This window comes from Eptatretus burgeri, chromosome 5 (genome assembly GCF_056783735.1).
Source record: "Eptatretus burgeri isolate ZD-2024b chromosome 5, Ebu_testis_v1, whole genome shotgun sequence".
NCBI lineage: Eukaryota > Metazoa > Chordata > Myxini > Myxiniformes > Myxinidae > Eptatretus > Eptatretus burgeri.
This window is the reverse complement of record NC_140965.1, coordinates 16,623,641-16,649,624: the sequence shown is the minus strand read 5'-3', so window position 1 is coordinate 16,649,624 and position 25,984 is coordinate 16,623,641. Positions and strand designations below refer to the sequence as shown.

Genomic DNA, 25,984 nt, shown 5'->3' with positions numbered 1-25,984 from the left:
TGCACATGTGAAGCGAAAAGCGGGGTTAAGCAATTGTTTCAGGTCCGTCCGTCCGTCTGTCCATCTGTCTCATCAGTTTACGATCGAGGAACAACTTATTCAAATTGAATGTTATATTTTGAACATCAATCGGATTATGAATAGGAAGACGAGTCTTTCGTTTTACAGCACTTTGGCTATGAATTTGTCCCGATCGCACGTGGACAGAGAGGAGTGAGATAATTTGTTTCACTCTGCCTGCCTGGCTGTCAAACAAAATTGAAAATCATTCCAAACAAGAAACTTACTGTTTATAAGGACGTCATAAAGGACGCAAACAGGCACAAAGAAGTCGTGTAACATGTTCAATAGAGTGATGTAACAGACACTGTGTAAAACGGTGTTAAAACCCAGAATTTATCTATTTATACGTCTTTAAACCTCTTTGAACATTATTTAAATTGAATTATATATTTGAACATTGTAGACCACAAATCACCTTCATCATACTTCCACGAACCTCCAGTTTACCAGTACTTTGACATGTTCTAGCAGGTGGTATGTGAGACTGCTTCATAGCTCTAAACTTCCGGGTATTTTTTTTTTTGATGATCTTTGAAATAATTATCCTGTTTAAATTGAAGTACAGTATATACTTGAACACTGCATGGGGTATCATGTTCTATGAAGTCTCTCATCTGTGTTGTGACTGTCCTGTACCTGTGGCCAATGTAAAACAAAGCATTGTGCGTCCAACTCGATTCACGAGATGGTAATCATGAACATATAGTCTGAAAAGGCACTGAAATACCCTAGGGAAACCTGTCCCAAGTTAAGCAAACCATCGGGTTAGTGAAATTGATGTGAAACGGACGGAGGGGTAAAGAACCGCTGGGTAAGAAAATTTTTTCAGGGCAAGCGATGTGTAGTGTGAAAGGGATATATATATATATATATATATATATATATATATATATATATATATATATATATATATATATATATATATATAGCATTATACCTCTGTTTACAGTTAGTACAGTATAACTATCATACTACTACAGTAAATACACAAGACAAAAGAACAGAAGTGTGTTTCGCCTGCTCGAAAATGGCTGATCGAACCGAATGAACAATGGAAAACTTTTTATGAAATCGATTCCTTTTTCTCACTGTTATATTTATTTTGCTTGTAGTTTTTATCAATTGCACGTTTTTTTGTTATTTATTTTATGTGGCCTTTTTATAAAAAGAAATAAAATAAACTGCCATAAAAACGGATATGCAGGAAATATGTGCAGGTTGACATCCGTGTATATTCATGTTGTAGCAATGCCGTGCCACACACTGCCAAGGCAATAAGACTAGGGTTTCCATTGGAGGTAGAATTTCTAACTGTGCTGGAATGGGGAATGTGCCACTTCTGGCGTGTTTGACATTATTCGCAAGCACAGACGCCTGTACCTCAATGCTGGTGACATCATAAACTATTAAAATACAGTCCGTGGCATGTCGATTGAGAATTTGGCAACGGATTGCACTTCAAATGCCCTCCCTGAATGTTTGTTGCTTCTTGCTTGCCATATTTAATATCACCATTACGTCTCCTCCTTCCCTTTCCTGATTGTACTTTCATTCTGGCATACTATACTGGCTTTCTCATTTATGTGGGCAGCATGAAGCTTTCAATCATCGACCATACACCTAATGTACAGACTATTCCCGTTCATATCTGAATTACGACCGAGTATATACTTTAGTGCTGAGTCCAGATCTCTTCACTCGCTCAATTATTTGAGCAGTTGTCGCAAATCCTCTGCCATTTTCACGTATTTGTGTAAACTCAGCTCATGTGTCCTAAAAACCTGCTCTGCTGCTCTTGTACTTCCTCTCGCTGCCATTTTCACCCTGTAATTTACCATAGGTCATCTTCTGTCCCCTTGGAAATCAGCCAACAACACAGCATTACATAAAAAGGTGCAAAAACGGATCCTCTTAACTACAGACCAATCAGCTTACTTCCAATCATCAGCAAGGTCATGGAATCCATCATCACAGTTGACATAAAATCATTCCTTTTCTCCAATAGTCTCATCTCAGATCATCAATTCAGATTCAGACCTGGTCATTCTACCTTGGACATACTGCTTCTACTCTCCCAACAAGGTCAGGAGATCAGGGCCGTCTCTTTGGACATATATCGAGCTTTTGATGCAGTCTGGCATCCTGCTTTGCTCTCCAAACTGTGTCTGCCTATGGAATCCAAGGCCAACTGCACTCTTGGATTACTGACTTCCTCCACTCTCGTAGCCAGTGTATGGCTCTCAACAGAAGCCTTTATTCTCTTCTCTTTGTCAATGCTTGAGTACCCCCAATGCAATGTTGTAGGCCCTATCTTATTCCTAATCTTCAATGATCTCACTGACTTTGAAAAATCCTCTTTATCTCTTTGCTGATGACTCCACTCTCAGCTGTGACATAACTCATTCTTGTGATGGACAAACAGCAGCCTCTTCTCTCTCCTCAGACCTTGCCAATATCACAAACTGGTCAAACATTTGGAATATATCTTTCAATCCAGAGAAATCTCACACACTCCACACACTCACTGTCTCTCTTCGAAAGAACCGTTCCGCAAATCCTTCCATCTACTTTTTCAACAACCCTCTCGAAGAGGTTCAGTCACTCATACTCTTGGGTCTCACTCTCAACCATGATCTCTCATGAGTAAGCCACGTTTCAAAGTTGGCTTCCAAAGCCAGCCACCAACTGGGTATCCTCTGTTGTGCAAAGTCCTTTCTTGGCACACCTGAGCTCCTATCTACCTAAAAGGCTTTCATCCACAGCTTGATGGAGTATGGCTCTCCCCTCAAGGCTGGCTCCCCTGCCTCACATCCTGCTCAGCTCAACGCCATGGAAACCAAGGCTTTCAAGAACAATGAAATCTCTCACGTTGAAGCCGAGTCTATAGGCCTATCACTTCACCATCACCAACAGGTCAGTGGTCTCTCTGACTTCTTTCGCATCCTTTCTGGTCTCCAACTCCCATTGAAACTGCCAAAATTCAGAACCACTGCTCAACTCCACTCATTTATTCCTCTCTTTTCCTGCCTGTGGAACCACCTCCACACTCTTCGATCTCATTCTTCCCTCCGGGTCTTCAAGGCAGCTGTTCAGCACCATCTCAGGTCATCCCAAACCCAAAGCCATGATCTTTTTCTACACCTGTTAAACCACCCCCATCACTCCCCACATTTTGTTTTTGTACCCATCTTGTCTACCCCTTGCATTCTCCCCTAACCCTCATCATCACCTGCATCTTTTGTTTGGCCATCTTTGTCTACCTTCTCCCTCCACCCTGCGATTGGTGTTTCCCCTGTCTGCTGCTGTTCTCTTTGTTATGTTATGTTATGTCCTCTTCTGTTCTGTGACTTCACTCTTCCATGAGCCAAGACGAGTATATTAAAAAATATATATATATATATATATATATTTATTATTTATTTGATAGTTTGCCCAAACACGGTTGCATCATTGTAAGAAGATAACTTAAGCTGACAATGTTTGAAATGCAGGTTTGCGTTCCAACGTTTGACCACTCTCAAACATTGAAACGGCATACACTCACAACATGTAAATCGATTCATTATTCCTGTCATACACACTGTATTAGTGTCATGGACCGGTGCCAAACTGACATTTTACTCTCCTCAGCACCAAGGAAATTAGGAGTTTTGAGAACACGCAAGTGCAATTAATTAATTATCATTCTTGCAGGCTCAACTCTGTCGGCCTACTGTTTGTCTCTTTTAAAACAAGGCCCTAAAACATGGACCTCTTCCTGTGAAGAGATTGGGCATTACAGTAGCACTGGGTTACAATCCTTAAATGATCAAAATTTATTCCATTTAGAGAGTAAAGTGAACTAACCCAAGATGGAAATACTTGTCTTGATTAATGGTGTGTGTATGTGTGTGTATATATGTATATATATATATATATATATATATATGTATATATATATATATATATATATATATATATATATATATATATATATATATATATATATATATATATATATATATATATATATATACACACACACACACACACAGTGCCTACAAAAAGTATTCACGCCTCTTGACTTTTTGACATCGTGCGTTACAGCCTGAATTTAAAATGGATTAAATATTTAAATTTTTTGTCACCGATCGACACAAAATACCCCATCGTGTCGGTGGAATTTGTTTTTTCAGAAATTTTTACGAATTAATATAAAATGAAAATCTGAAATATCTTGAGTCAATAAGTATTCAACCCCTCTGCAATGTCACTCCAAATTGAGCTCAGGTGCATCCAATTTCCTTTGATCATCCTTGAGATGTCTCCACAACTTGATTGGAGTCCACCTGTGGCCAACTCAATTGATTGGACATGACTTGGAAAGAAACAAAGCTTTCTATATATGGTCCCACAGTTGACGGTGCGTGGCGGAGCAGAAAATCTTCCATGAAGTCCAAAGAACTGTCCGTAGAACTCCGAGATATAATTTTTAGTTGGTATATGTATCTAGGGAAGGGTATACAACAAATTCTCGTGTTGAAAGTTCTCAAGATCACAGTGAACTCTATGATTAGGAAATAGGCAGAATATGGAACTATCCAGACTCTTCTTAGAGCTGGTAATCCAACCAAACTGAGCAACTGGACAAGAAGGACCTTGGTCATGGAGGTGACGAAGAACCCAATGACCACTCTGACAGAACTACAGAGTTCCTTGGTTGAGATGGGAGAACCTGCCAGAAGGACAACAGTCTCTGCAGCACTTCACAAGTCCAAGATTTATGGGAGAGTGACCAAACAGAACCCACTCCTGAGAAAAGCATATGAAAGACTTTGAGAGCATGAGGCAAAAGAATCTGTGGTCTGATGAGATGAAAATTGAACTCTTTGGCCTGAATGCAAAGCGCTACACCTGGCGGAAACTGAGCACAGCTCATCATCCACCCATATAACACCATCCCTACCATGAAGCCTGGTGGTGGCAGCATCATGCTATGGGGATGCTTTTCAGTAGCAACGACTGTAAGACTTGTTAGGATAGAGGGAACAACGAATGGATCTAAATTCAGGCAAATCCTTTTGGATTCAAGGCGTGAACCTGCTTCAGAGTGCAAAAGACCTTAGCCTGCGGCGACGATTTACATTCCATCAGGACAATGACCCCAAGCATACATCCAAAGTAACACTGGAATGGCTTCAGAACAACAACGTTGAAGCCCTTGAGTGGCCCAGCCAAATGCCAGACTTGAATCCCATTGAGAATCTGTGGAAAGACTTGAAGATTGCTGTTCACCGACACTCCCCATCCAACCTGACAGAGCTTGAGCAAATCCGCAAGGAAGAATGGGAGAAAATCCCCAAATTCAGATGTGCAAAGCTGATACAGACATACCCAAGAAGACTCGAAGCTGTAATCGCTGCCAAAGACGCTTCTACAAAGTAATGACTCAGGATTGAATACTTACTCAATGTAAGTTAAATATTTCTGTACTTATATTTTTCAATATATTTGTAAAAATTTCTCAAACAAGTTTTCATTTTGTGATTATGGGGTATTTTGTGCAGATCGGTGACAAAAAAATTAAATTCACTCTTTTTAAATTCAGGTTGTAACACAAGAAAATATGAAAAAGTCAAGGGGTGTGAATACTTTCTGTAGGCACTGTCTGGGTATTGAAGGAGTGTTTTATGGGTTTTTCTTGTTTTTTCAGTGGGTGCTTTCTAACTTGCAGCATTGCCCCCTCCTCTTCCTGTCTCTCTCTCCCTCCTTTTTTTTTATCTGAACCATTCATTCAGGACCAACACAGCATAGTTTTCCTTTGTGACCTGCATTTGCGCTTTCCACGCTCTATCTTGGACACCATCCGGCGTCATTGCGTTGAGGGCCTTCTGACCTTTGCACCAATCATCATGCGCTTAGGATGTGGAGCGACACCGCAGCAGCCTGATGGTACCTGGGTTGGGAAGTGATGAAGGGTAGGAAAGAGGCCATTACTGTTGTTTGATTGCAGTATATGACCTCACTAAAAGTCTTAGGACAAGCTTTTTAAGTATAAGAATTGCCTGCACAAGTATCTCTTTTGCATAACCTTTTCATAACCCATCAGCAATGGACATTACAAGTCTGAAACGGTCTCATCGTTCAGTTTTTGAGCATCGTTAAAGGAGTATGGATGAGTATTTATAATCACGTATTAGAGATTGGGACAGTTTCGGGTTCCACGGCTTGACACGAACCTGCTTTGCTTTCCATTGCCATGCCCTTCAGACATGGACCTCCTTTACTTGTGCAATTAAAGCTCAGTTTTACTGGTCGGATTGTTCGGTGTCTGTCTTTTGTGACAATAATTTTACAATTGTCAAACATTCCTTTATCCTCTGTTGGTTGTGAGAGTTAACTGCTGTAATTAGTCCTTGTGCATCTGTTTTTATTACCGGTTGAAGTTCCTCATTGGGCTGACTTAAGTCCTCCTTTGGTTTTTCTGTCTTCATCACAGATTTCCACCACCATCCCCTTTGTCCCAAAACTATTCATTTAAATGTTGACTACTGTATAGTATTTTAAATGTCCGTTACATTTATTATTTTGTTGTAGCTTCAATCCTTGTGTGTTTATGTGGTATTAATAATGTGTTAATTATTTGTGTTTCACGTGGTGTTTATTCTGCCCCCTTCCCGAGCTGCCACGCTCGCCCTTCTCATCCTGCTGTGGTGCATCCATTTTATTTTTATTTTTTTCTCTGCAAAATCAAGGCTCATGGAAGAGCAATAAATTGAGGTGCAGTTTTTTCTCATGCTATCATGCCAAAAAAATATTGAGGTTCAAGTTTGCTGTTGTGTCTGCTTCCCCCATTGCCCCCAGTTTATCTGTTGGCATTGCCGCCTCCCCATCTTTCTGCTCCTCAATGGGTCTTGACACCTCTTATTAATCAAATAAAAATCTGGAACAGGGTGGGACAGGATGATTAGCACAAATTCTGTGTCTGTTTGGCGTTTTACTGGTACAGTGTGATATTAATGCTTGTCTGCTTTAGATTCAATTTTGAATGTGTTATTCTTCTTTCATATGCAGCACATGGCTGTGGGGTAGCACCATTAGCTGAGGTCATGGCTGTGCCGCTGATGCAATGGCCCCTGTAGGTTAGGGAACGAATTTAGAACTTGGCCAGGGTGCCGTTGATTGCTCTCTACTATTTGTGAAGGCACCGTGGGATTTTTTTATGTACACCAACTTGTGCCAGCAGACGGGATACCCGGCTTCACTTTCATCCAAGATACGGCACTCACATTGATGAATCATCAATCCTGCCAATGAAACACTGGAATGACAGTTTATAATTGGGTAAGGATTTAAATGCAGGCTAGATAGCTTAGAAGTAAGTGTATGTACAGTACCTCTCGGCCAACCTGCCAGCCCACAGAACATTATAGCTCACGGGCAGAGTACCCGCCCTACGGGCAATCTTGTTCCAAGCATGAAACATGTTCTTCTGACACATACCTATTTTTAACGTACACCCACTTATGCCACCAGATGGGATACCCAGCTTAACGTTCATCCAAGAGACGGCACTCACTTTGATGAATCATCCATCCTGCCTAAGAAACACTGAGATGACACTTTATAGTTGGGTAAGGATTTAAATGCAGGCTAGATAGCTTAGAGGCAAGTGTATGTACAGTACCTCGAGGCCACCCTGCCAGCCCACATAATATTATAGCTCACGAGCAGAGAACCCACCCGATGGGCAATCTTGTTCCAAGCATGCAACACGTTCTTCTGACACGTACCTTGATTTGGCCGGTGTATAGGCAAAAAAAAAACCCCATGAAGTTATGTGCACTAAGCAAAAACATACCAACTGCTTATAATTCAAAACATCTCACTGCACTGGAGAATGTGGGGTCAGGAATACTGTACTGTAAATGATGGAGACTTGTTATACCCTCCCCCACCTGAAGGTGGCACTACACAATACACATTTGCATGGAGAATTTGCGTCCCTCCCCCTCCACCCCCCCCCCAGACCACCAGCAAAAGAAAAAACACCTTGATACACTAATTGGGGTCATGCTGATCCTATATAGCAAGTCTGGATGCAATTGCCCCACATTTGTAGGACTAGCCCAACAAACAAACAAGCAGTCATAGACTGGTACTTACGAAATTGTCAACTTGACCTCTGACCTTGTCTAAGAAAAGCTGTCTCTCGCGAAGGTAGCGACGCAAACCAGAAGTTTCTACGATGATTCTGTACCAAACCATCAAAAATCGTAACGTCGACCGAAGCAAAAATCTCCATTTCTCCACGCAATTATTTAATATTATTTTATCAAAGTCACAAAACCGTAATATTCGGCCATCCACCAACAATCTTCACATAATCTGACGGCTAAGCGAGTCAGGCATGCGACGATAACCTTTATTGGGATAAAAAATGACTTTTAAACACCATCTTTATCGAAAGCACCGTCAACGCGCACACGCAAAATCATACGTGACTCAACGACTCGTCCGCTCGAGCGCACTGCACCACGTGACGACCCGTGACTCGTCGAGTGAAATATTTTTTATACAATCTTAAAACGTCTCCAAAACATCCGATTTTTACCAGAATTTCGACAACCGAGTTTTAAGCGTCCTTAGCGATCGCAAAAACCGAAGACAAAATTAAAATCGAAGTTAAAACGAACTCGTAACGTCGAGCGAAGGAAAAATACTCCATTTCTCCACATGAATTTACGGAATTATGTTTGACCTCACCGTGACCTTGACCTTTGACCGATTTTGACCAAAATCTAATCAGCGCTATCCATCACCCTCCTGAATCACGTGGTGTAATTTGACATTGGTAGCTTCTTCCGTTCTCGAGTTATCGTGCCTACGAACAAACAAACAAACAAACAAACAAACAGAAACGGAAGTGATCAATATACTTACGAAATCAGTAACAAACAGAAAGGGGTGAAAACAGTAACCTTCCATCTGCGATGGCGGAGGTTAACACGCATGCACACACACACACACACACACACACACACACACACACACACACACACACACACACACACACACACACACACACACACACACACACACACACACACACACACACACACACACATACACACACACACACACAAACACATGACGGAAGTCATCAATAAGATTTCGTAAGTAACAAACACTGGTCAGTGAATTATATAGTAAGGATAAGGAAAGAAAGGGGAAAGTGATTGTGAATTTAATGATCTGTCTTTATTTTCTTTCAACATTGTTCTTACCAAACGGGGACAGGAACAACGCAGGCATGATAGGCCAAATGGCCTTCTCATGCGCCAAAGTACCCTGTGTATCTTTGTGTGATGTTAAGAATGGATAGAAATGGGAAGGGTAGGACAGAGAGTTGGGGGTGAGGATGCATGGAGCTGGAAAAGGGAGTTGGGAAGGGTAGGGGGGGAGAGGGTGGAGGACCTGGGGTTGGGGCAGTTGAGGACTTGAAAAAGAAAGGGCAGAGGGGTAACAGAGTTGGGATCGAGGAGTTTGAGGCTTTTGAGGAGGGTGGGGGGGGTTGAGTACATTCGGTTGGGAGTGCGTTTGAGGATTTGAAGAAAGGGAGAGGGGAGCACAGAGTTTGGGTGTGGTGGGGGGGGGCAAAGAGAGAGGATAGAATTGGGAGGGAGTATGTGGGGAGGGGGGGGGTTGAGGACCTGAAGTCACATTTTACATTATGCAGAATTTTCAAGGGTCCCAGATAGTCCGATTGGGTCTTTTGTGTCCTCTCATTGTTTTTGGTCCTCTGGATCTCTTGGGTGTTTGGGGTCTTGCATGCAGTCTTTTGCATCCTCTGGATCTTTTGGGGTCTTTTGGGTCTTCTGGGTCCTTTGGGTATTTTAGGTATTCAGGGTCCTTGGGATCTTTTGGGTCCTCGGGGTCTTTTCGGTATTTTGGGTCTTCTTTTTGGTCCTTGAGGTCTTTTGGGTCCTTGGGGTCTTTTGGGTATTTTAAGATATTCCGGGTCCTCTGGGTCTTTTGGGTTCTCAGGGTCTTTTCAGTCTTTGGGGTATTTTGGGTCTTCGGGGTCTTTTGGGTCCATTGGGTCTTTTGGATCCTCTGAGTACTTCAGGTTAAGTATTTCAGGTTACAATTGTAGGTGACGTCAGGTCAGCTGTCCAACCAATGGTTGAAGAGCGGACATACATACATACATAAATACATACATAAATACAAACATACATACATAATCCCATACACTTGCTCCATTACATGTAGATTATACATGACTGTGTGAGGTTTGTGGAGATAAGATGTTTATTCCAAAAGTTCACTTGTGTAAAAGGATTGCAAGTTAGCAGGTTGACAGCTAGTCTTTAACCTGAGTGGAGAGATTTCCAATTGCTTCCTGATGTGGAACCATCTCGTAAGTATGAGTGGTTCATTGAGGAAGGGCTCTTTGTGAATGTTCTCTCTCCAAGAATATATAAAGGGAATTGCGGAGTGAAAACAGAGCGAAGAAAGAAGACTAGCCAGTCCTGAGTTGCTTTGTTGTGTGCCATGCCACATTGGAGTTTTGTGTTTTGCTTTCAAAATAAGCCTAAGTTAGGAGTACACTCGCCTGTCGGTTCAGATCAATCAAATGGAGAACCTTAGGGTTTTGTGACAAGGATCACAATTGCCTGAGCTTTCAAAAGCTACTGTGTGGGCTGTCATATAGGCATGAGCCAGTCCTTTTTTAATTTTTAATTTTTCTTTCTTTTAACATGAGCAAAGCTCATGGAAACTTGTCGAAAAGAAAGGTAGATCTGACAGTGGGGCAAACTTCAAATGAATAAACGAACAGGAAAAGAGTAGAGGGAGGGAGGGAGGAGGGGAGGAAACACTGACACTATCAAATAAGATGATTGGGTTGGGAAAGGTGAATGGGGGTAATAAAGATCATTGGTCAGATTTGGGGATGACAAGAGATGGCAGTGCACTGCTTAATTTAACACTTGCAGGAAAAAATGAGACAATGGCCTCTGGAAGGTGGTTCTATAGATGGGAGAAGTGAGGAATTAAAGAGTTTAGGTGTGCAGTCAGTCTGGATTTTGGAAGTTTAACAAGAAGGTGATTACTGGATGTGCGTGTGCATTCTGGAGTAGCTAAGGATGGTTGGAGGACTGAGAAAGCAGAGGAAGTAATGTTGCATGGAGAAGAGGCAGTTAATAAAGAACAGAGATAATCGACTGCCTGCGATGTGAAAGCAACAGACATTGAGCTTTCTCGTCATGGAAGATTCAAACAATTTTGAGAGCTTTAGATTCCACAGAATCCAGGAAATATTGATGTGATGCTGGGGTGCCAGCCCATAGAGGAAAACAGCACTACGAGTAATACTTCATTGTTTTACAGACAAAGACCCTGTAGACTGAAAGAGTTGGAGGAGCTCTGATTTTCCAACAAAAGTAGGATTGACCGAGGATACTAAGGTATGGCTGGCTTTGTAGGCCAGCTTTGCAATGTGGTTGGCCCAGGAAATGCCATGGCTGATGTTGAGGCCTTGAAGTTGAAGAGACTGAATCTCTTCTGGCAGATAACCAAGGAAACAGACGGTGCATGAGTTTAACTATCATTCTGGAGTGATAGGCTGAAACTATGACATTTTCCAGGATTAAAGGACATGCCACATTTATCAGACCAGTTTCTAATAATTCCAGATCAGTAGAGGGAGATGCAGCTGCTGTCTGCCAAACAGATCAAAAAGGGATTTATAAAGATTTTAAAAATAATTATTTTGATGATTATATTCATTGAGGCAATGGTGTATTTCCATGGTTCCATTTTTGTGGACATTAGTCATAACCGCTCCCTCCAGGAGCAAGAGGATTTGTTTTTGGAATTGGCATCATTTCCCAACCGCAATACCCCATCCCTCCTGCAGAGGTCAGTGGTTAAAGCACTTGCATTATTCCAGGTGTGCAGGTGAAAATCGCAAGTTGTCTCCCCACACTCGTGCAGGTTGGTGGCAGAGGAGAGATGTATTTAATGCCTCTGATCCTACCCTATGAGCCCTAAGCATGAATGTAAAATTTAATGGAGGTCGGCCAAGACGTTTTCAATTCTATGAGGAAATGTACAGACATTTCCTTATTTTATAGAACAGGATTACTTTTTGTGGACTTTCCTCAAGATGGAACAATTTTGTGCATGTGACAGTATTGTATGGTCTGCTGAGATCCTGGAAATGTAAATGAAGTTCAGTTTAATTGTGTCAAACGGGTATGGACACTGACCATAATATGAAGGAGGTAGCTAGAGGAGGAGGTTAGTGTGACAAGGGAGGATAATTTGATTTTGAGTAGTTCAGGATGGTTAGAGCATGCGGGAAGGTGGTATTTGATGAGTTATGAAGATGAGTTGGTTGAAGAAGTAAATTATCTTGTTACTTTGGCTGTACTTGTGTAAGATTAAAGTGAAAGTGAAGGTGATATGCAGATTTGAATTTCTTTTCCATTTTGTTTCTGAGGAGTGGGATGTGAGTTACCTGAGAGGTGGGGTTACTTAACTTTATACATTGCAGCTGGTAAAGGGAAGGAGGAAAGCCTTAAGTCACTAATTTCAGGAACCTGTCATCCTCGCAGCCTTTTAATGAACATTCTCCATACTTGTGGTCAGACACTGCTGGCGAGGTCATATCTGTAGATGAGCAGCGTCTGTCTGCGCAGTGAGCTCGATTGGTAATGCTGGGCATGGTGCCAATTCTCTTGCCTCGTTTTCAGGAATAGGAGATGGTACAACCGATCTCGATCAGAAGTTGGACGTTATTGGTGAACAAGCATAATTTGTATGTTTGGTGTTGACAATTTCCAGGAGGAATGTCAGGTGGAGAATGCTAGGAGATTGTTTAAGAAGGATTTACAGATGAGAACATTTCGGTGTGTTTTTTTTTTTGATGTGTCGGGATTGAGGACAGAGAGATGAAATACAACTTTTATCTGAAGTCTATCTTTCATGATTGAAACAAATTCTGATGATAGGCAAGAATTTCGAATTTACTTCAGCATTGAAATTTTTTTTCTCGTGAAGAGACAGCATAAAGGAATCATTGTGTTTGCATTAAAGAAGTTTGAGTACAGTACAGTTATGGGGAAAGTTAAAATTGTCATCTGGGTGATTGAAATAACTTGCGTTTATGGATCACTTACAGACACGATATCTGAGTACGGTATACATGGATATTAGTGTTTGACACGTGCATGATGTGTGTGTATTTATTCTGTATCTTTTTGTTTTTTTGTGTTTATTGTAATTCAGAAAGTGTGATGGCTCAACTGCTTTTGAAGTTCCAGAGAAATAAAAGTTAGATTTTTCCATTAAGAACTTGATGAGATGAGATGGGATCACAAGATTGGAAGTGCGTCTTCAGAGGGAAATAAATGAGTACTTCATTCCATGAACTTGGTGACTCAGGCTGACATACTAACGATACCATCATCACTTTATATTCAGTTGAGAAACACTATGTTAGGGTGAGATTCCAACCCCACCTGCTATTGTGTTATGTTTGCACTAATCACAGCATGAAGGCCACAAATAGTTTGATGACTTTTAAAAGTGTAATAATCTGATACAATTTAATACATCCTCTTTTCCCAAATATTAGTTGTGGTAGTGGTGGTGATTATGATGATAGTGTGATGCAAGCTGAAATTATTCCTGTAAAACCTGTACTTGTGCCAACTTGGCTTTGTAAATGGATACCACTTTACTTTACACTGATAAAAAGGAGAGAGCATCAACAAACAACCATAGGTTATCAGCTATTGCAGAGGTTTTGTTGGGCTTAATGGTCTCCTCCTGCATTGAAGTTCCTTGTAAGGGAACTTACATTACAATGTCGGCTTTAAGGGGTATGTCAATTTTGGCCAGTGGTTCCAACCCCTGTCGAATCATACCAAAGACTTTAAAATGGTATGTTCTGCTTCTTTGTTGGATGCTCAGCGTTTAAAGGATAGAGCATGGGAAACCCCCACAGCCTGGCATCCATGGGGAGAAGGAAATTCCTCCTCCATTGCCCCCTCTGAGTGCATAGAGAAGAGCGATGTCATGAAGATTCTGTTGCTGGTACCCAGAGTGTTCTGGGAAGTGAAGTCACTTCCCATACTTTCAGTGACCATTTTTGTGTGAAAGTAGTCTGGTTTTGGCTTGTGTATCTGTCTGCATGTGCTTAAATTGTGTTCCAGCTACTTCACAAGCCTTAGAGCCTGCAAAAAAGTACACTACAAGCGATGTTCTATTCTGTCGGTTCAAAGTGCTGTATGTGCTCTATAAAAGATAGTTCTCGACTTTAATGTAAAGTGACAAAACAGGCAGTACGCTACTTTAAACCGATGGAATAAAACATCTCATACTCTACTTTAAACCGACGGAATAAAACATCTCATACTCTACTTTAAACCGACGGAATAAAGCATCCCGTGCTGTACTTTAAACCGATGGAATAAAAGATCTCATACTCTACTTTAATCCGACGGAATAAAACATCTCATACTCTACTTTAAACCGACGGAATAAAGCATCCCGTGCTGTACTTTAAACCGATGGAATAAAACATCTCATACTCTACTTTAATCCGACGGAATAAAACATCTCATACTCTACTTTAAACCGATGGAATAAAACATCTCGTACTCTAATTTAAACCTACGGAATAAAACATCTCATACTCTACTTTAAACCGATGGAATAAAACATCTCATACTCTACTTTAAACCGATGGAATAAAACATCTCATACTCTACTTTAAACCGATGGAATAAAACATCCCGTGCTGTACTTTAAACCGATGGAATAAAATATCGCATACTCTACTTTAAACCAAGCCTGGTGTTGGCGCAGTGGTTAGGGCAGCGGCTTGGGATACAAAAGGTCCTGAGTTCAAGCCCCATTGAGCCACTGAATTAATACACCAGGGGGTTGACTCAGCCTGTCATCCTTCCGAGGTCGGCGAAATGAGTACCAGTATACTGGGCCGGTGTATACCCCGGTTAAAATAGGTGTACCATATCCCTGTGTCGTAAGAGGCGACCAGGGTTGCGTCAGGAAGGGCATCCGGCGTAAAACATGTGCCAAATCACTATGCGGATCATACGGATGATCCGCTGTGGCGACCCCGAATGGGAGCAGCCGAAAGAAGAAGAAGAAGATACTCTACTTTAAACCAACGGAATAAAACATCTCATACTCTACTTTAAACCCATGGAATAAAACATCTCATACTCTACTTTAAACCTACGGAATAAAACATCTCATACTCTACTTTAAACCTACGGAATAAAACATCTCATACTCTACTTTAAACCTACGGAATAAAACATCTCATACTCTACTTTAAACCAACGGAATAAAACATCTCATACTCTACTTTAAACCGATGGAATAAAACATCTCATACTCTACTTTAAACCGATGGAATAAAGCATCCCGTGCTGTACTTTAAACCGATGGAATAAAACATCCCGTGCTGTACTTTAAACCGATGGAATAAAATATCGCATACTCTACTTTAAACCAACAGAATAAAACATCTCATACTCTACTTTAAACCGACGGAATAAAACATCTCATACTCTACTTTAAACCAATGGAATAAAACATCTCATACTCTACTTTAAACCGACGGAATAAAACATCTCATACTCTACTTTAAACCGATGGAATAAAACATCTCATACTCTACTTTAAACCGACGGAATAAAACATCTCGTACTCTAATTTAAACCTACGGAATAAAACATCTCATACTCTACTTTAAACCGATGGAATAAAACATCTCATACTCTACTTTAAACCGATGGAATAAAACATCTCATACTCTACTTTAAACCGATGGAATAAAACATCTCATACTCTACGTTAAACCGATGGAATAAAACATCCCGTGCTGTACTTTAAACCGATGGAATAAAACATCCCGTGCTGTACTTTAAACCGATGGAATAAAATATCACATACTCTACTTTAAACCAACGGAATAAAACATCTCATACTCTACTTTAAACCGATGGAATAAAACATCTCATACTCTACTTTAAACCAACGGAATAAAACATCTCATACTCTACTTTAAACCGACAGAATAAAACATCTCATACTCTACTTTAAACCTATGGAATAAAACATCTCATACTCTACTTTAAACCGACGGAATAAAACATCTCGTACTCTAATTTAAACCTACGGAATAAAACATCTCATACTCTACTTTAAACCGATGGAATAAAACATCTCATACTCTACTTTAAACCGATGGAATAAAACATCCCGTGCTGTACTTTAAACCGATGGAATAAAACATCCCGTGCTGTACTTTAAACCGATGGAATAAAATATCGCATACTCTACTTTAAACCAACGGAATAAAACATCTCATACTCTACTTTAAACCGATGGAATAAAACATCTCATACTCTACTTTAAACCGATGGAATAAAACATCTCATACTCTACTTTAAACCAACGGAATAAAACATCTCATACTCTACTTTAAACCGACGGAATAAAACATCTCGTACTCTAATTTAAACCTACGGAATAAAACATCTCATACTCTACTTTAAACCGATGGAATAAAACATCTCATACTCTACTTTAAACCGATGGAATAAAACATCTCATACTCTACTTTAAACCAACGGAATAAAACATCTCATACTCTACTTTAAACCGACAGAATAAAACATCTCATACTCTACTTTAAACCAATGGAATAAAACATCTCATACTCTACTTTAAACCAACGGAATAAAACATCTCATACTCTACTTTAAACGGATGGAATAAAACATCTCATACTCTACTTTAAACCGATGGAATAAAATATCTTGTTCTGTACTTTAAACTGACGGAATAAAACATCTTGTACTTTGGGAATATTGACGGAATACTTAATTTGACAGAATAAACAGAATAAATAATCTCATCCTGTACTTTCAACCTACAATAACAGAGAAAAAAGAATCTTGTAAAACTGACGGAATAACCAACATTATAATATGAATACCCTAAAGGTGGGCTTCAGTGCAGGATGAGGCCATTTGGCCCATCAAGCCTGCACAATGGCTGACAATCTGTGGTTGTTTTTCCATGCTCTATTCCTTTTAAATGCTGAGCATCAAGCAAGGAAGCAGCACATGCCTTTTTTATAGTCTTTGGTGTGACTTTCCCTGGGATTTGAACTATCATACTCCCAGGCTCTGAGTGGATGCTCGAACCATTACGCCACCGAACATGGTTGTTTCAGTCTGCCTTGTTTAATCCCTACCTTTTTGCAAAATTTGTATCTTGTTTTAATCTTCACGCATTCAACGGCCTCTGCTGTGCAACTACAGGCTACTGGGAAGTCAATGGATTTGGTCTACTCGGCTTGTACAAGTCGGATTTTGATCGTGTTGGTGGAATGAACACTGAGGAGTTTCGGGATCGATGGGGTGGTGAGGACTGGGAACTACTGGACAGGTATTTCTTCTTATTTGTTTTTAACTTGAGCGCTTCCTCAATCTTCACTGACTCCTTCCTCTCTCGCACTCTCCCTGGTAAATTAACCTCTCTGACTTCTTCCTCTTCTCCTAGACATTTACACATGAACCTCCTTTATCTGTTCCTCTCTATCCTCCTTGCTTTCTTCACTTTTATTACTTCTGCCACCGAAGGTGGAAGGAGGTTATGTTTTCACCCCTGTCTGTCTGCCTATCTGTGTGTGGGATATCTCTAAAAGTTGTGGACAGATTTGGATGAAATTTGGTGAGCGAGGTTGGGTGTGTGACAGCAATGAACTGATTCAATTTTGGTGACGATCCGAATCCGGATCCAGCTACTAGAATATTTTATGTGATTCTTCACCATTGAAAGATAGGACTAAACCGATATATAGCACGATATCTGAAGAAGTTGTGGACGGATTTGGATGAAATTTGGTGGGCTAGGTTGGGTGTGTGACTGCGACAAATTTAATCGACTTTGGTGAAGATCCGGATCTGGATATGAGAATTATTTATTTTTTAAAGTGATTCTTCACCATTGAGAGAGTGGGCCAAAAACGATATCTGAAAAAGCTTTGGACAGATTCGGATGAAACTTGGTGGACAGGTTTGGTGTGTGACAACGACGAACTGATTAGATTTTGTTGAATATCCGAATCCAGATCCGGCTACTAGAATTTTTAAAATTGATTCTACACTATTGAGAGATAGGGCCAAACCAATATCTAGTACAATATCTCAAAAAGTAAAAAAGCCATTGCTAAGATGGCAAAATAAGAAAAAGAGGCTTCCTTGGGCCATGAAGCACCGCAGTGGACTACTGAAAACTGGAAGAAGGTCTTATGGACCGATGAATCAAAATTTGAAGTCTTCGGTTCATGACGCAGGGTTTTTGTACGCCGTCGACGAGGCGAAAGGATGGTCCTCAGTGTGCGACACCAACTGTCAAACATGGAGGAAGAAGAGTGATGATCTGGGGCTCTTTTCCTGGATACAGAGTTGGTGACTTGCACCCTGAACCAAAAGGGCTACCACAGCATTTTGCAGCGCCATACAATACCCTCTGGTCTACGCCGAGTTGGTCAGGGTTTCACCCTACAGCAAGATAACGACCCAAAACATACCTCCAGGCTATGTCAGAACTACCTTAGAAGAAAAGAACAACATGGTAGGCTTCAAATCATGGAATGGCCAGTACAGTCTCCAGAATTAAACCCCATCGAGCTGGTTTGGGATGAACTGGGACAGAAGGGTGAAAGCAAAGCAACCTACAAGTGCAACACATTTGTGAGAACTTCTGCAACAGTGTTGGGAAGAACTTTCCGAACAACATTTGATTTCCATTGTAGAAAGAATGCCACGAGTATGTTCGGCTGTTATATCTGCAAAAGGTGGTTACTTTGACGAGTCAAAAATTTAGATTAAATTTTGTTCAACAAAACGATTCCATGATTTTTTTTTATCTGCAATTGTTTGTTTGTTCTATGCTTTAATTTCAGATTACATTGCAATATTAAACTGCTTAAATTTCAGTAAAAACGAGAAAAATGGGGGTGTTCTAAAATATTTGACTGGTAGTGTGCAGCGTCTCTGCAAAGATGACTGCATCATCTGCGAAATCAAGATCTTGACATTCCCAAACGATGCACCACAGCTTGATCTCTCCAACATCCTCCCCAGAATCCAGTCTAATCAAGTGCTGAAAAGTGTGGGGGACCAGTACACACCCCTGACGAACCCCAGTAAAAACTGGAAATAAGTCAGAGATGGAACCCCCAGCACTCACAGCACTCTCAGTCCTCGAGTATCATTCAGAAATCAGATTGATGACTTTTGATGCCACATCACGAAGACCAAGAATCATCCAGAGGAATCCCGATTCACTGAATGAAACACTTTGTGGAGATCAACATAAGCTGCGAGCAGCTCCTCCTAAAACTCTCGCCTGTGTTCGGTGAGGACCCGAAGAGCAAGGACACAGTCAATCTTTGACCTTTTTCGTGTAAAGCCTGACTGCTCTGGGCACTGGTGCTCAAGCAGATGGTGGTGAATTTTATCAAGGATTATCTGAGCAAAGACCTTACCTGTCACTGAGAGCAGTGTCACCCCTCGGTAATTGTTGCAGTCCTGGCTTCCCTTTCCAGAAAGGCACAACAAGGCCTCTCTTCCAGTCAGTTGGGATTATGCCTGTGCTCTAATCAGAGCACAGAACTGCATGCAATGACATGAGTGCAGCATTCCCACCAGCCTTGAGAGGTTCAGCAGGGGTGCCACAGCTTCCAGGAGCTTTACCCTCTTTTAACTGATTAACCGCAGCCTGCGTTTCCACCAACGATGGCAGTTCACAGTTGATTGGAGGGTCAGCAATTGGGATTGTAACACCACTGACATCCGATTCAGCAGCTGGTGGATCAGATCAGCCTGGTTCAGCCGCTCAAAGTAACTGCCCCAGCAGGCCTTCACTTCAGCCTCTGTCAAGAGCTCACCACCCTCCACTCCAACTGCAGTACATGGAGGGATAGGCCGGGATGAATGCAATGCATGAATTCCTCTGTCACAAGGATGAGAATCAACCAAACCACAGGTGACTCTCTGCCACTTCACAGATTCCTCGCACATCGACCTTCCCTGTCATCAGCGCACATGCAGTTTTACACCTGAGCTCCCTAAACAGCTCAGCTCTGCTATTAAACCTGGCCCTGCGACTGGTCAATGGTATCCATTGTCCCTTGGGAGACAAAGTTCTTCTTCGCCTGACACTGGGTTCCAAGACATCCAAAACTTCAATGGCAATCGCTACTTAATGGTACTGAGTGATCATCTTCACCCCATGTTGCAGCATTTATTTCCTTCCAGGAGGGGTGTCTTCCAAGATGACAATGCCTCCATCCACAGAGCACGTTTGGTCGCTCAAAGGTTTGATGAGCATGACACTGATGTTGTCCATATGTTATGGCCTTCTCAGTCACCAGATCTGAACCTAATTGAGCATTTATTGGATATTCTGGAACAATGCCCGAGACAGCGTTTTCCACCTCCACCAAACAGGTGTGAGGTGATTGACTCTCGTGGAAGGATGGTACTGCATCCCTTCTGCAGAATTCCAGACACTGGTGGACTTTATGCCATGGTGCATACAGGCTGGACTGGACACACGTGATGGCCTGCTCTCCTGTTAAGTGATTTTACATTGGTGTTTCCATTTTTTGGCCACCTTCTCTCTGTTGAAGGTAAACGTCATGAGGGTTGTACATAAATCCATATCCAAACTGGAAGGGCACTCAGGAGAGCGCATACCTCCACCACGTAATGCCTCATCCACAAGAACATGTCGGGCCCAATACATTTTTGAAATATCATGCTTTACAGTACTATATCATTTTTGGCCCAATCTCTCAATGGTGAAGAATCACTTAAAAAATTAAATAATTCTCGTATCCAGATTCGGATCTTCACCAAAATCGAATCAATTTGTCCTTGCAACACACCAAACCTGTCCACCAAGTTTCGTCCAAATCCGTCGACAACTTTTTGAGATATCCTGTACACAAACAGACAGACAGACAGAAAATGGGTGAAAACATAACCACCTTCACCTTCGGTGGCGGAGGTAATAAATTACAAGCCATGACCATCGAATCCTCATGTAAATTATTTCAAGTATTCCAACTCACACGATTATCATATTAAGCATACATTGTCTTGTCTTAAAACACTACTACTACTACTACTACTACTACTACTACTACTACTACTACTACTACCACTCTCTCCACCACTACTACTTCCACTACCACCACCACCTTGTGCTACCGACCTTTACCTTATTTATTCTTTCCATTGTCACATCCCCAGGGTGCTACAAGCGGGCCTAGAAGTGGAGCGACTTTATGTCCGCCATTTTTATCATTCGTACCACTCGCGTCATGGGATGTGGAACCACATGCGCCATCGGAATTGAACTCACGATGGCAAGTTGGTCCACAAAGAGGAGTATTCACCGATACTGAGAGTATACCATAGAATCTTAACTGTCTTTGTCTCTTTGGTTCACTCCGTCTGTCTGTCTGTCATCTCTCACTGTCTTTCTCATTAGTTCGCTCACCATATTTATCATATACAGCTGACAGTTAATTTCACGAACAGTGAGATAGCCATAACTGAACTGGAGCTTGCACAAAGATGCGTAAGGAACTTGGATGGAGGAGGAGGAGGAGGAGGAGGAGGAGGAGGAGGAGGAGGAGGAGGAGGAGGAGGAGGAGGAGGCCATTTGGCCAATCAAGCCAAGGATTTAGTACTATACTTGATTTTGGGATTCTATTTCTTAAGGAGTATTGACGATGAATAACATTTGAGCCAAGCTTTGCGACTCAAACTGTACTTATTTGATCATCAGTCCCACTCTGTGGTTGTCTCGATGGTTTTTGTAGCTTTTATTTTCACTACTTGTAGTTTTTTTGTGCAAAAATGCATCACTGATTATGTACATTGCCAGAGATTCTTCGCTTCTCGGTAAACATTGCACAGCTTCTGGCCATCCTAACACCACCTTGACAAAACACTAGCGATCGATGATACGGTTTCTGAAGATGATGACCAGCATGCATGAAATTGAGATCACAATACGTGCTTTTACCTGTGGTTCTCAGGTGTGAAGGTATGCACTGATTTGATAGTCTAATTCAGGCATACATAGGAATAAATTGCACATGCGTGAATACGTGTACCCAACAGGCACCCTGCTCAGTTGCTTTGCACCTTCTCTAAAGTATCAATTTATTGCAACAAGGTTTTTTTTTTTTTTTGGTGTTGATGTTTATTTTTTTTAGGTGTTCTAGATTGCTACATGTCCACGCATTTTACTCCTCATGCATACATTTGTCATCGAATGCTCCACAGACCACGGCACAGTCATGTGGGAGATGGGACAAGATGCCGTCTTAGCTTAAAGCACAGATACCTCGATGTAACCACAGACGTTGCACTCAGACGGCTGATTCTTCGTCTAACGGAATCGATAGTGGTGTCTCGGTTGGCGATGATCCGCAGACAGACCGGGTTTACTGTAGATGACCTCACGGAGTCCATAAGCTGGCCAAAGAAAGCTCGAGCGAAGGCATTGTTAAACGATCTGATTTGACGATGCGAGGAAGAGATTGTTTCAGGTCGTGCAAATGATACCTCCGAGGTGACTGGCGCATCATGGTGGAGATGAGAGTCAAGTACAAATCATTCTGCACCCACCATGCAATGTGACGTGCAAGTTTATTTGAATGTTTTTATTTTTAATAATCCTTGATATTCTGTTGTTTTGTTTACTGAGAAGCTTTTCTTTCTCAAACTTGCTGTACGTCTCAAGATGTACATGTACATGGATTGTGTATATACATGGATTTATCATAAGATTCGAAAAACAGACTTTTCATTGTCGGTCTCTGCAAGGCCAGCACCTGCAGCATTGAGAGAATGGTTTATTAACCATCGCTGATGCGGTTAACCGAAAATTTCTCGATGTGGAGCTCGAGAAACCACTAGAAACCTCGAGAAATCTTTTTGTGCAGAAAAACAAGGATATATTTTGTGTGCCATGTTTGTTTATTTATTTATTCATGTTTTAAGAGTTCTGTTTGTGGGTGAGCCACGCTCTGTGTCTTGCTTGTACTGCTGGAAGTATCCAGGATTGACCTATGTAAAAAACAAAAAAAAAAAAAACAAATTGCATTTCACTGTATTCCTAAATTTCTTATTTTTGATAAAAAAAAAAGATTCTCCTTTGTTTGTTTGTTTTGGTTTCTATTTTTTAAATGACACTTTATCAGCGCAGTGCTGTTGCACAAAATTCTTCATGTACATCGGCCACACGGAAACCACAACTCAAAAGTATATTCCAGCAAGTCGCCAAGAACATGAACTTGATACTTCATATTAATAAAAGTGAGGACTGCTAAATAGGTTGCAGTTTTGGATGTGATTTTTAATTGAAAAAATAAACCCCTCATTTGGAGTTTTGATAAAGTTACGTCCATTGAAGTATGGTCACACAAGCACATATAAAGAACTTGGACGCAAGAGGAGGCTATTCGGCCCGTCATACCTGTGCTAATCTATGCGATACCATCTCAATCAAACAGATTATCAACTAAAATTCACGAGTTGGTGGAGGGCAGGGGTGGATGTAGGAGGAGTGGGGATGAGAACAGTGGGACATAGATGTTACCAGGATGTTTTATATACATTAGTGGGGTGTGCCAGATGGTGAAGATGAATATGAACCGTGGGTAAGCAATAATGAACTGTGCTTCCCCATTGGCTCACGTCGCTCACCTGCATTTGTTTTTTTTTTCATTTTCTTTTTCATTTATTTATATTTACATTTACGGACACTTTCCTACGGTTCTGTGATTTTTCCTGTATCCAAGTCTGTTTGTCGACACGCAAAATTACCATGCTTCCCCATTGGCTCGGGTCGCTCACCTGCATTAGTTTTTTTTATTTACTTTTTTTTCATTTATTTATGTTGTCATTTACGGACACTTTCCAATGGTTCTGTGATTTTTCCCAATGTATCAGTTTTGATGTCTGTTGGCACAGCAACGTTCAGCTTTCTACATCACCCGGAAGGTACTGAATATTAATATCAGTCAGTGAGTGGTTATAATATATATATATATATATATATATATATATATATATATATATATATATATATATATATATATATATATATATATATATATATATATATATATATATATATATATAGTACATACACACAAGTGGCTTTTTTATACATTGTGTAAGCATATGAACCGTGCTTCCCCATTGCCTCGAGTCGCTCACCTGGATTTGATTTTTCATTTATTTATTTTAATTGGTTTTTTTTTTTCATTTAATTATATTTTCATTTACGGATGCTTTCCAACGGTTCTGTGATTTTTTTTTTCCTGGTGTATCAGCTTCGATGTTCATCACACACAAAATTGCTGTGCTTCCCCATTGTCTCAGGTCAGTCACCTGCATTTTTTTCATTTATTTATATTTTTCATTATGGATGTTGTCTGACGATTCTGTGATTATTTTTTTCCTGGTGTACTGGCTGCATGTCCATCAGCACGCAAAATTTCAGCTTTCTACGTCACCCGGAAGCTACCGATCTTTAATATCAGTCGGGGCATAAGTGAGTGAGTCAGTCAGTGGTTAGAAAGAACTTTATATATTCGACTAGCGGGGTATGCTTACACATTGTAAGCAATAATGAACTGTGCTTCCCCATTGTCTCGGGTCGCTCACCTGCATTTGATTTTTCATTCATTTATTTATTTTTTATTTTATTTATATTTTCATTTACAGATGCTTTCCAATGGTTCTGTGATCTCCCCCCCCCCCCCCGATATATTGGCTTCGATGTCCATTGGCACACAAAATTTCAGCTTTGTACTTCACCCGGATGGTACCAATCTTCAATATCAGTCAGGGCATGAGTGAGTGAGTAAGCCGGTGGTTAGAATAAGCTCTATATATTAGACTCACAGAGTACCCACCCTACGGGCAATCTTGTTCCAAGCATGAAACATGTTCTTCTGACACAAACCTTTATTTGGGCAGTGTATAGGCAACTGTCAGGTCTGTATAGGCAAAACAAGCTCAAATGAGCTAAGATCCTCATCCTCTTCATGATGACATCATAAAAACGAATATGACTTCATTGTGATGTATCAGGTTTGCGATAAATTATCTGTGCTAATGCCCGGCTTGATTCCCGCAAACAAAATTCAAACAGCTTGCCCAGTTTCGGAGATAATGGTATAGGCGATTCCCATTAGCGGCGATATTATGACGTCAACTTTTTTTCTCGGAAGAATTTCCAAAATCGGAGATGGTTGCTGCCTGCGCCGTGGGCTTTCTGCATATACATGGCAAGTTTCACGAAGATCCGATGAAAACTCTGGGTTGTGAAATAAAAAATGTCAAAAAATAGGAATGACGTCATAAAAATTGATATGACGTCATGGTGATGTATCATATGCGCGGTAATTTATCTCTGCTAATGCCCTGTTCGATTCCCGCAAACAGAATTCAAAAAGCTTGCCTAGTTTCGGAGATAATTTTTTTGGTGATTTCCATTAGCGGAGATATTTTGACATCATAACTTTTTTTTCTTGGAGGAATTTTCTAAATCGGAGATGGTTACTGTCTGCACAGGGTATTTCTACATATATACGCCAAGTTTCAGAAAGTTTCGATGAAAACTGTAGGCTGTGAAACTAAAAAGTCCACAAGAAGAAGATGAAGAACAACAATGTGAGTAAGACTTAGAGATCCTCCACGAGGATCTAAAAAAAAACCCAAGTTGTTATGAGCATGAAGCAAAAACATCCCTACTGCTTATCATTCAAAACACTTCACTATACAGGGAAACG

At 40.9% G+C, this 25,984-nt stretch overlaps 1 protein-coding gene across 3 annotated transcripts in view; it reads left to right on the top strand.

Moving 5' to 3' along the window:
* LOC147025930 (N-acetyl-beta-glucosaminyl-glycoprotein 4-beta-N-acetylgalactosaminyltransferase 1-like) overlaps positions 1–23,335 on the top strand; it is a 133,525-nt gene extending 110,190 nt beyond the window's left edge. For all 3 annotated transcript variants that reach the window (XR_015058056.1, XM_085880842.1, XM_085880843.1), the window contains 3 exons: positions 5,841–5,994; positions 17,415–17,541; positions 21,420–23,335. Coding sequence is in view for 2 of the 3 variants with exons in the window: in XM_085880842.1 (XP_085736968.1) it covers positions 5,841–5,994; positions 17,415–17,541; positions 21,420–21,525 (387 nt within the window). In the remaining variant the exon portion in view is untranslated. The remainder of the gene's footprint in view (positions 1–5,840; positions 5,995–17,414; positions 17,542–21,419) is intronic.
* Positions 23,336–25,984: the final 2,649 nt, after the last annotated feature.